The sequence below is a fragment of the Danio rerio genome, chromosome 13, assembly GCF_049306965.1.
Source record: "Danio rerio strain Tuebingen ecotype United States chromosome 13, GRCz12tu, whole genome shotgun sequence".
In the NCBI taxonomy this organism is placed as follows: Eukaryota; Metazoa; Chordata; class Actinopteri; order Cypriniformes; family Danionidae; genus Danio; species Danio rerio.
The window spans coordinates 35,318,879-35,331,650 of NC_133188.1; the positions used below are offsets into that span (position 1 = coordinate 35,318,879).

Genomic DNA, 12,772 nt, shown 5'->3' on the forward strand with positions numbered 1-12,772 from the left:
AATAATAATAATGATAATAATAATAATAATAATAATAATAATAATAATAATATACTGCACAGTGCTGAGCATAAATTCAAACACCCTTCACAGATCTTTTTTTTAATTAATATTTTCTACAGGATGCTTTACAATAATACATTTGTGCATAAGTGGGACTAATCTATCAAAAAAATAAAACTGTTTTAAAAAATAGTACAGATTAATCTGTTGGGAGGAAATATCAAATAATAATAATAATAATAATAATAATATAAATAGTAATAATAATAGCAGCATCATGGCGCAGTGGGTAGCACAATCGCCTCACATAAAGAAGGTCGCTGGTACGAGCTGGATCAGTTGCCATTTCTGTGTGGAGTTTGCATGTTGTCCCCGTGATTGCGTGGGCTTCCTCCGGGTTCTCCAGTTTCCCCCCATAAGTCCAAAAACATGTGGTACAAGTGAATTGGGTAAGCTAAATTGTCTGTAGGGTATATGCGTGAATGAGTGTTGGAGTGAATAGTTGTTTCCCAGTGATGGGTTGCAGCTAGGGCATCCGCTGCGTAAAACATATGCTGGATAAATTGGCAGTTTATTCTGCTGTGGCAATCCCAGATTATTAAAGGGACTAAGCCGAAAAGAAAATGAAGAGAGAGAGAAATGCAATTTTAATTACACTTTGAACAAATATTTAAAAAACAATTTATATTTTAGTTCTATACAAAATGTGTTTTAAATACACAATAGCAGATTTCTATATTTATTTTAATTAGATTGTTCGCATCAACATCATTCATTTAAACTAAGTGAATCATATTTTGAACCGTGCTCTTATTTTTACTGTATACTGTTTATGTAATTGCTTTTGATCTTTTATTTTTACAATGAATATAGATTTATGTTGATAATCTAATTTGGATCAATGTAATCATAATAATAAAATTATTTTAAAAGTGTACAAACATACATTATCCTTCTCACGATTTACAATTGAGAATAAACACAGATTTTATATAATGTTAAATTAACTGATCAAATTAGTTTTAATAGTTGCCAATCTCTTTTCCAGCACTATTAAACTTAACTGAAAGCACTGCACATATTCCATCTTTTCTGGTGTGTGTAGGCTGTGTGCGTGGGTGTGTTGGTACTGGCTTGCAGTTATGGTTTTAAAAAAGACTTTTTAACACAATCATAATCCGGTCACAAAATGAGAATCAATCTCCACTCACCAAAGAACATTCTCATAAACTTCAGCCAAACATACAGAACACAACATACACCTCACATACATTCAAAAACAGCAAGAGTCAGAAGGAAGTCAAATGAGCCAATGTTACACTTAGGCAAATAGACATTAAGCATAAGAGCAAAGATCAAAGATTAAAGAACAACGTGATCCTTCAGCGGGGAAATCTCTGCTAAACAGCCTCCGCGCCTCATATAGAGCAACCTGTATGAGTGTCTGAAATTAATACGCAAAGACAAACAATGGCTTAAAAAGAGCCTGGCTATCAGATAGGTGGCACACTCCACCGTGGAGAAGTGAAAGCACCAGATTTCCTCAATGAACACCGGTTCTCCTGCACTATAGTGGAAGAAACCATCAAACAGCGCCGCGAGTTGAAGAGGGAACCGCCAGTGCGGAGCTGTTCCTTCAGCACCACAATCACTTCCCTTCACACTACAACACACAAACTTTACCACCAGCGTCCCTTTGACATACAAAACACCGCATACCAGAGCAAGAGCGGGAATAGTGACATTTAAGCACTGCTTGTAGAACGAGGAGAGGGTGTTTGGAAAGAGAAGTGAGTTTGCGAGCGGGAGAGCGGTATCGGCCTACTTACCATCTATCGCCATGATGTTCTGGTCTGGACTGAACCATGGCGCGTACTTAAGATGGGGTGGGCTCGAGCGGGGGACGCGCGTCAGATGGTACATTCTAGAATAACGGAAAAGCCTCTGCTGAGAGATCTTCGCTGGATGCTGATCATGTTTTCCAATAATAATGTTTATGAATTGTGTGACAGCAGCTGAAAAACTAAATTATACGTTGGAACTACCGCGAACCGAGAAGTCAGTGGAGGAAATGTGATTTCGATCAATCGAATTTGCATATTTAGTATGTCTTGATCAGGTTATATGTTAATGAGTACATGGGGAGTAATATACAAGGCGCAGTTAGAGATTTTAAGGCGATTGCATCATTGTGAGGTTTTATGTAAACATAACCTTTGTAGTATTAATCGTTTTATTGAATTTAATTAGCTTATATTGTTTTTTTTTAAATGTTTAAATATAAATAATCATGTTCCAACACTGTTTTCAGATCTAATCAGTATACATAAAACCTCTCACAATCACACGAGCAATTGCTGGTGGTGACTGTCTTGTTCCAAAGTGTAAGACTTTGTAACTCTTTTGGTCAATCAATTTTTTTTTTTTCTGTTAAGTGAACCAAATTGTGAAATGATGTACCTGATAGCCTAAAATTACAAAGTAATATAAATGTTTTAGTAGTGTACTTAAAAAGTAGTTTAAACAAATGGTTTACTATTAGTTTGTTGATCATGCCACCTTTGCTTTTGGCTTATAACAATTTTATGTAAATAATTATAATGTTTATAATGCATTTTAATGTTTATAATAGTGTAAATGTATCTATTTTATTTTTATTTTCATTTTAGGTCAAGTCTGCCATGGACAGGTGTTGAGAATTAGCAAGTCTGCTAAAACACTTTAACACATGCATTTGGCTGTCTAGTGTAATTGTGATGTACATGTCAAAAATAAATAATAATATGAATTCGAGCGTTAATTGAAATTGATAGCTTATCAACTTCACAAGTAGGCTATTCACACAACAGGTTAACTACAAATTCATATGGTGTAACAAATATAACAAAAACTAACATTTTATAAAATTCAGCTTAATAATTGCGTATAGTTGATATTTCATTTCATTTTTTTGTGCATGAAATTTAATTTTCAGCACTAATATTCTATGCATAACTGTTAGTGCTGACAAGTAAAGTTCAAGCACATAAATGGATTAGAACTATTTCGAATATTTATGAAAATATAACCCAATTTTTCTGATACTTAACCAATTAAACAGCCTACAACAAAAGCAATCTCACAAAATTATAGTCATATTTTATATTCTTGCAGACCAATGGGCAAAGCATTCAGGACATTAAAGTATGATTTAAATTGATAATATTATTATAAAATAAATCATTCAAACAGTCTAAATAATGATCATCTGCCATGGCCAGGCTGTACAACCAACTCAAATTAATTTAAATGTACTTTTAATCACTCATATATTTACATTATTGGTTTTGTGATAGTTTCTTTAAGACCCTTGATTATACAGGCCATTCATGCGATCAATTAGTCCTGATAGCATATGTTTTTGGTCATTGTAACTTATTAATCTAAATTAAATATGTTTTAACTTAATTTAATAAGTTACGCAAGCTGTTTTAAGTCAGATTAACATAATATAAGTTCATTGGAATAAAGTTAATTTGATTCAACCTAAAAATTTAAAGCAATTATTTTAATTTAATTTTTTTTAAATGCAGCACTGTGTGAACTCTTTTACCTTTGAGGAGAACTGCAACAAATATTTGCAATTATTACTGATGGCATATATTTCACCCACCTTTCCGGGATGTTTAAAAAATTCATAGCCAAAACAGCAGGCATCGCTCCCAATGAGCGTGACCTTCAGAGAGCATCTGCATTCAAGAGCAATTAAAAAGATCACTTTCTATCTTGCTCCCTTCAAGCCATGAAGCGATATTGAGTTGATTCTGAAATTTCTTTTTAAATGTCCTGCGGCTAACATAATTACAACCTTGTCCAATTTGTGAAACAATGTTCTAGACTGAAAATTACATTATTTGTTGTCAAGTAGGCTCCTTCTGTCTTTGCTTTTCACTGTTCTGAGAGAAGTGCTGCTGCATTTCCTGTCAACTGGCATATAATCATTAGATTTCTGTAAGTACCAGAAGCCATTCAGAGCACTTACAAGAGAAAAGATGAAAGGGAGAGAGATAGAAAAACATCTGGGAAATCAGCTTCGTCCTTTCAGAGTGTCAAGTGAAAAAAAAATACAATGTGTCTGAAATACCAACAAGGACTTCATCAGATGTGAATCTGACAATACTGGCACTTTTATTATAATCCGTCCAGCAACCTTAAAAGTCGCCATGGTTACCAGCAGTTGCCATGCACCCATTGTTCTGGTTAAAAACACAAGCACGTGCCATCATGCTAGAAATAACAGCCCCCATCACTCTTGCTCTCCACCTATAAAATCATTTCATATTCGCTTTTTCGTCTGCTCATTGGACATCTCAATCGCTTTACATTTAATATCAGCCTAAAAGCATAAACAAAAACATCATTAACAAGAGGAAGGGGCTGATGTTTAATGACATGCGTGTGAAGTAATCTATACTCCCATTCCCAAAAGCTGCATCATCACAGAAATGTCACTGCCTATTAAGAGACACAGAAATGATTGAATATTTCGAATCCCATTTTCTCTCTGGGTGTAAATAGGGATAATGTGTTTTGACTGCTCACATCGCTCTTGATTTATTCTCCATTTGCTTATAATTGACAGAGCAAATGTGAGGACACGTACACCTTGCCACCAGCTAACTGCAACTAAAAGGACAACAAATGCAAACAAGAAATTCCTTCTGAAAGACTCCCTGAAATATCCTTCTGTTATTTTAAGTATCTTAAATATACACTCACCGGCCACTTTATTAGGTACACCTTTCCAACTGCTCGTTAATGCAAATGTCTAATCAGCCAATCGCATGACAGTAACTCAATGCATTCAGGCATGTATACGGGGTCAAGATAATCTGCTGCAGTTCAAAGCAAGCATCAAAATGAGGGAAAAAGGTGATTTAAGTGACTTCGAATGTTGCATGGTTGTTGGTGCAAGACGGGATGGTCTTTTTCAGAAACTGCTGATCTACTGGGATTTTCACGCACAATCATCTTTAGGGTTAACAGAGAATGGTCCGAAAAAAAAAAAAAATCCACTGAGCAGCAGTTCTGTGCAAAAGGGGATCCAACCCGGTATACTAGTAAGGTGTACCTAACAAAGTGGTTGAAAAGTGTATAATTGACACATAAAAGTCAAACCTTAAAATGGTGAAAATAATTACATCAATTATTTGTCTTAATTGAATCATCCTATTTCCATATTTTATCTTGCTTATAGTTAGATGTATTGTTGTAGATGTATATTGGTCAGAGACAAAAAAAAGCCATCTAATTTTATCTCTGGCATCCAGAAGTAGACTGAAAATGTTTTATTGGATATATTTTCCATCTGTTGGTAAGTAGTAGAAAAATTAATTTGCTTTGGCATGTCAACATCTAAAAATCACTAAGCAGCATACAGAAGAAAACAGCAATTAAAATTATGCAAGATTATTTATATTTAATGTTTTATTTAAATATTACTTAACACCCTGAATGAGTGTACTTCATGAGGTTTTCTACCAGGACACTATCTGTTGATAGAAGGGACTTTATAAATTATATGCACTGAAATAAACATTTGAACACATTAAAAATGTACAGTAGTGTGTATTAAATTTATAAATGTCATTTTTAACTAAATTTCACTCCACATTTTACCCAAATTTGAGTTGAAACATCTGATATTTTAAAGTGTAATAAATGAAAACAATGTCTGTCCACGCTGGTAATTATTAATAAAAATATGCAATCCTTTTAGACAGAAACTTCTATCGCACGTCTTTTTTATGCATTAAAAATGTCAAACTGTTTGTGGATTAGATCTATTTTAGCTCAAATCTAACATTTTAGTAACAGTCAATGTGGAAGGTTACATCTGGCGTGGTCTGGATGTCTGGGCAGAATCTTCTCTATCAATTATTGACCTCCTCTTCCTCTTGCTTACCATCTCTTTAGAGTTGTTTTGTGTGTGGTTATTTTTGGATTCCGAACGGAGCGCCTCGTCCAAAAGCTTGCGCCCATCAGTCTCATCTGTGTTGTCATAGAAACACTCAGACACGCATTAACCCTTTCAGTTTGAAGGAGACATGAAGAGGTAGATTGATCAGTTCTTCAGATAAATCAATACAACCGTGCTCTTCTCTCTCAGAGAGGTCAGGTAAACAACCAAGCATTTTATCTTAAAAAACCAAACACATTCGACTAAGAAAAATCAGACTTTCTTTGCTTTTTTAGGGCACAGAAGCCAGGATTTGGAAACCAGTAAAAGATGAGCTTACAAACCGTGTCTGTTTCTGTCCCAAAGACGAGTCGCTTGAGTTCTTCTGGGAAAAAGATAAGCTATCACAAGATAGAACTGTTAGTTTCAGAGACAGTCTCCCCTTGTAGACAGCTTTCTAAAGAAGAAACCATTAAGTGTCTACTAACCTACACAGAAGCTGTATAGAGAAACCTCAATAGCATCTAGAAATTGTACATTATGCTGATTAGTGTAGTTGCATATCTAATAATGCATGAGGAGCATAAGAGATTTTCTAAAAACATACACTAAAAAGCCAATTCTTTTTTTTTTATGACTAGGCGAAGTGAATATTGTTGATCATTTCCTAACAAGACCATGTTTTAAGATCTGAAAAGTCTGAATGCAGCAAAAAGGTGTGAGAATAAAGACTAAAGGGCCTAATCATTAATACAAAGCTGGTAGGTTTCTCTTGGTCAGCAGCTTTCAGTGGTCTGTGGAAAAAATAAATGACACACTAGTGTGTCAGGCTGTAACTCCAAAATCTCATCCACAAGGGTAACCATTGCAATCCCATCTGGTCAGAGCCAACAGAAGGTCCAATGTGATACAACTCACATTAGGATGGTTATGGGAGAAATGTGGCACACTCTGCTACTTATAGGGGGGATCAATCATAGAACATATTATCATCTTTGTCCAAAGTTGAAAGTTCCAAAAATGAACACAAAAGGAGTGAACCTGGAGCTTGGAACAGTGGATACAGGATTATTCCCATTTTTTTGTATGCCACATGGACAGCAGTGCACATGTGCAGTTGTTTACCTGGTGAAGTAATGCCACCAGAATCAGTGGTGGAAAGAGTACTAAAAAACTGGTAAAAAGTACTATTATTTCCTTACAATGTAGTGCGAGTAAAAGTACTCAAGAGTGGGTATTGAGAATTCCACTGTGAAAGGTTGATGCGTTTACATGTGATGTGTGAAACCGCAACATTCAGTAGTACAATTAGTTATTGTTTAAGGCCATTTGGTGATTTTAGTCATGATACAGTAGGCATCTGTCATCCTCATCATCAGTCTAAACCAGGGGTGCCCAAACTTGTTCATATGAAGGGCCAAAAACCAAATATCACTGATGGCCGTGGGCCAAAGATAAATATACCAAAGTATTTTATATTAAAGCCATGGGTAATTGCCTAATTCCTTTCATAATATAAAAAAATAATAATTTGATCTTTGAATCGTTTTAATGCAATAACTTCTTTTAAAATTATAACTTATTGCGATAAAACACAGTGAAGTTTAATATTGAATACACGTAAGCAGAAGCTGTTGTTGCCTTGATTCACTTACCAAAGTCTCTGCATTGTCCTCTATGCGTCGAATGTAAATTTTAAACTAAATCCAACACAATCTAACGGCAATTCGTAACCTTTTCATTTAGTGGCTAATTCGTATGAATTTGTACGATCTAATTCGTACAATTTAGTACGATTTGCTTATATTAGGGGTGGGGTCAGGTGCCACGCCTCCTTTTTAAAATCGTACCATTTCGTACGACTGAACTCGTACGAATTAGCCACTAAACTGGCAAAACGTAAAATACTGACGTTTTCTCGTGAGATCAGGCTGACTAAATCTGATTATTTTACACTATTTACATTGGAACATTTAATTTCAGATAGCTTTTTTGTAGCTAAACAATACAACAAACAAAATTAAGGGTTACATTAAATTTGAAAAGACAATCTCTAAACCATTCTCAGATGGGCCAATTCAAAGGTTACCATAGGCCAACTTTGGCATGCGGGCCCTAGTTTAAGCATCTCTGGTCTCTCTGTCATTGCATGCAACAATTTTGTGTCATCGGTGTCTTGAGGTTTTCCTGTATGATGCGATATTTAGAGTAAATGTATGGATACAGCACTAAAAATGTATTCGGGTGAAAGTAAAAGCACACATTTTTTAAAACTACTTAAAAGGTAAAGTAAAATTCCTGAGAAAATATATTCAAAGTAATTTGAGCATTTGTAATTTTTTACTTCATACAGCTGATCAGAATCCACTGTGAGATGACGACAAGCTGGTGAAAGCAATTTGAAGGTCAGTGCAAAATATTTTGTTGGGAAAATCTGGGTCCAGCCATGTGGATGATAACTGAACAGTACTTAAACATTGTTGCAGACCAGGTAAAACCCTACATGGCCATGAAAGAAGGGGCATCTTTCAGCATATTAATACACACTGTTACATCGCACACATTGATCAGGAATGTTCTGACAAACATAAAGCGATAAAAGTGTTGTCCTGAGCCACCAATTCTCCAGATCTTAGTCTATTTGAGCATCTGTGAGACATCAGTTATAAATTTCAGAAATTCAGCTTTCTAACCTAATACTCATATTTTAATATATTTCAGTTATACTTCAGTTTTAATGATCTCATACTCTTTCAGTAAAACAGAAATATGTTTTTGTATTCTACTGTACTGTTATATTAGCAGCTTTTCAAATTCCTATCAGATTTAAAGATTGCAAATAATAGTTGTAAAATGTAGACCGCCCTGTGATTAAATGCTGCAGTTCACGTTGAGGGGGAAAAGAAATGTGCTCCTGCTACCTGCTACCACCTGATGGGCAGAGCTCCAAAAACAGTTCAGAGCCTTCACTCCCTCCAGACACACATACACACACAGTCATGATGGAAGCACAGAGGGGTTTCCAAGGCAACAGACTACCCACACTACAATAAACACCAGAAAGGCTGGACTGATGGAGCGTTTCTCACAGATGGAGAACAAGTGTGTGCGTAACTCAGAGAAAGGTCACCTTCACTGTTCAGGTTTGTCCATCACAGGTCATTTATTATTTCTCACACTAAAAAGCCTGACTGCAATTATAGATACAAAGTAATATAATTATATTATTAAAGTTATTAAGATAAAAAAACTGTCCTTCATTAACATTGGCATCTTTGCTAAAGTCTTTAGTTCAAAATTTGACAAAAAGGTTTTTTTTTTTTCTTGAGACCTTTTCAAACAATTTGTGATGTAGGTGATGTCAGGGTGCAGTTTTATAAACTTTCTAAACCCCAGACCCAAATATCTGTCGTATATCTCCTGCTTTGGTTCTTGGAAATTTTTTTAACCGCTCAAACATTACTTCCGACAGTGTTTTAGGACAAGATTGACAAACATCCTTGAACAGGCTGATTGATTCATTCATTATTGTCCTAATGGTGGAAACGGGTATTTTCAGTGTTTTTGCCATTTCATTATATCCAATTCAATTTTGTGAAGCTAAATTACCTTTTTCTGCTCTTTTACAACTCTTTACTTTAGTCTTAACTAGTTTAAATTTACATACAATGAATAGAGGACAATGCAGAGACTTTGGTGAGTGAATCAAGGCAATGGAAGATTCTGCTTGACTAGTGTATTCAGCATTGAACTCTACTGAATGTTACAAATTTAATTGTTTTTATTGCCATAAGTTACACTGCATTCGTTAATATTATTCAAAGTAATGTTTTCTATTTGTTTTTTTAATATTGTGAAGTGAATTGGGAAATAACCAACAGCAATTTTAATGTAAAATAGTTTGGTATATTTATCTTTGGCCCACAGCGATCAATAATGTTTGGTTTTTGGCCCTTCATACAAAAAAGTTTAAGCCCCCCTGGTGTAGAGCCTCTTTTTGCAGCTTATACAGCATTAAGTCATCTTGGGAATGAAAGATACAAGTCCTGCACAGTGGCCAGAGGGATTTTGAGCCATTTTTCTCGCATAATAGTGGCTATGTAATGCTGGTGAAGGAAAACATTTCCTGAGTCGCTCCTCCAAAACACCCCTAAGTGGCTCAATAATATTTACATCTGGTGACTGTGCAGACCATTGAAGAATTTAGTCATAAAGCTTCAACATTACATTGGCCAGTATTTTAATTTGATTGTCCAACCCCTGTATGTACACTTTTCTTGCACATTTGCTCAACACACTGCCTTATTTAAAGCACCAAAAACACAAGCGCTCTCATTTAATATTTCATAACATCTCGCTCAATGAAACAACTACACAGTACATCTCAAATCCAACAATCCATAAGAGTTGATTTAGATACAGACCCTCAGATTGGTGGTTTTGCAGCCCTAAAAATCATACAGTATGAATAAATCGCAAGCTCTGCAAAAATGTTTTGATGCATCAACTGTGAGAGGTCAGAGAATGAATCCCAATGGAGCTTTAGAGAGGACTCAGAAAGCAGCACAGCAGGACTGTGTACAGGGAAAAAAACACTGTGAGGAGATCTGTTGAGGGATCAATGGTTTTGTTTGATACAGTCAGATGCTGGCCTTAACCAAACAACTCGCACACTCGTTCTTTTATTATTTATGACATTTGAGTGTAATATGCGTGCCAGCTACACACAGGGCACATCTGTTTGTGTGTGTGTGTCCAACAGCTGCTCCACTTTCCAGCTGACAGAGACATTAAGCAATAGCTGAGAAAATAATGCAGGAAAACAAGAGTGCATCTGATCACTGGGGAGATTGACTTTAAAACCAAGCATTCAAACGTCTCACTTTATACAGAACTGTCACATCAGAAGATAATCACAGCTGCTTATAGTGTGAGCATTAGGGGTGAACTCGTGCTCATGTCACTATAAAGCAGAGATTATGAAATTACTAAATACAGGGTTCTTATACCTTTTTCAACTTCAAAATGCTGCACTTTTCAAGGACTTTTAAGATGCAATTTTATGCTTTTCCAATATATATGTATATATATATATATATATATATATATATATATATATATTGTATGTAATTTTTCACATTTAATGTATTTTAAAAACACAATATGACTTCTTTCAACTTAAATTGTTGAATACTTTAGAGCATAGACTTATTGGGATAGTTTACCCAAAATGATTTAAAAAATAAACAAAAATAGTTCAGTTATTGGAGGATGTATGTTTTTAAGTTTGGCCTCTTTCTACCTAAAGTTGATATCTCAAGAAATGAGCTAACAGTCAGATTTTGTTTGGGTGTAGTACCAAACTTTTATGACCAGTTGTTCATGATATTTTATGTGCATTGCTATTTTTATTTTTTTTTACAGTCATTGGTTTGGCGTTTCAGTTGCAAAGATGCATTTTGGGTGAATGTCTCCTAAATACATATGAAGCTAATAATATGCCAAAACATTCTGAATTTGAAATGTGTTCATTTTAATTATTGATAACTGTAAGTATGTGCGAACATTTGATTAACCAATGAGATGTAATTGAATTACATATATGAATTTGGTTCACTGAAGCATATATGTTTATTACACAAACTACTGAAAATAGCTGACACCCGATTTGCAGATGAATAGTCTTCTCCTGAGAAAAACAAATGCCAGCAAACTCATGGTCTTTGATTGGCCAAAATGCTTAGTTTGACTTTTCGGTAATCATCTACTCTTCCCTGTTGATGACTCCTGAATTTCTTCATTTTGAAAACTGTATTTTTACAAACCCAACATCTGCAGTCTATGAATTCAGAACAAAAAAAAAGTTTAAAATATGCCTATAAAAATCTGACTTCAGTTCAAAAATTCAGTTGTCTTAAATTTCAGATGTTCAATAATCAAGTAAACAAATTCAAATCATTTTTAATAGCATATAATAATCAGTTTTATTAATTTACTATTGTTAATAATTCAAATGAACACAATTCAAATTCAGATTGTTTTGGCATATTATTAGCTCCATAAATACGCGCATGTGGTGAACATTTTGCAATGAAAACTGGTCGCACAGCAATTTATGCACACTCACATATGCTCCCAAATATATTTTGAGGTCACATAGATAAATTTTGTGCGCATATACAACAAAAACGGTCACAATTTCGAGCCCTGCAATTTCAAATTAAAGCAGGTTCAAGCACTTTGTCCAAAATCCAAGTACTTTTCTGACCTATAAAACACTATATTAAAAATCAAGCATTTTCCAGCATTTGCAGCACCCGTAGGAACCCTATGAATAAAGCACATCTAATTCACACAACACCTCTTAAATGTGGCTTTCCCACACGTTATAATCTTAGGTCTGTTGACTGCAGTGCAAAGAAAGCTTAAATGCCTGATAACGATTGCACTAATTTTCACATCAAGTCTTTTTGTAAGCTAACAAGTGTTTCAGGCTTTACTTTAGTGGCATCACAGCTACAGTAAATAGCTATTTTCATAATTAAACACTAATTAGCATATAATTTGGTGTTGACAACTTGTCACGTTGAACAAAGTCTCACCAAGGCTGCACTTGATGATACACAGTTGTATTTTAATACATTTGAAAGTGTAATTTATTCATATTATGGAAAAGCAGTTGAATATTTGCATTTTCAGCAGCCGTTCCATTTCTCATTATCATCAATGTTCAAGTAGTTAGCGTTTTAGAAGAAATGTTTTAGAAAGCATTTCATTGAAAGAGAAACTTTGAAGCTCTTGGAACCTTAGAAAAAAAAAAAAAAAAAAAAT

The 12,772-nt window shown here is 34.7% G+C and overlaps 1 protein-coding gene across 4 annotated transcripts in view; it reads right to left on the reverse strand.

Moving 5' to 3' along the window:
- Nucleotides 1-1,858, reverse strand: part of syt14a (synaptotagmin XIVa) — a 70,086-nt gene extending 68,228 nt beyond the window's left edge. For all 4 annotated transcript variants that reach the window (XM_073920147.1, XM_068213077.2, XM_073920146.1 and 1 more), the window contains exon 1: nucleotides 1,833-1,858. In XM_073920147.1, coding sequence (XP_073776248.1) covers nucleotides 1,833-1,845 — 13 coding nt within the window. In that variant the 5' untranslated portion in view covers nucleotides 1,846-1,858. The remainder of the gene's footprint in view (nucleotides 1-1,832) is intronic.
- Nucleotides 1,859-12,772: the final 10,914 nt, after the last annotated feature.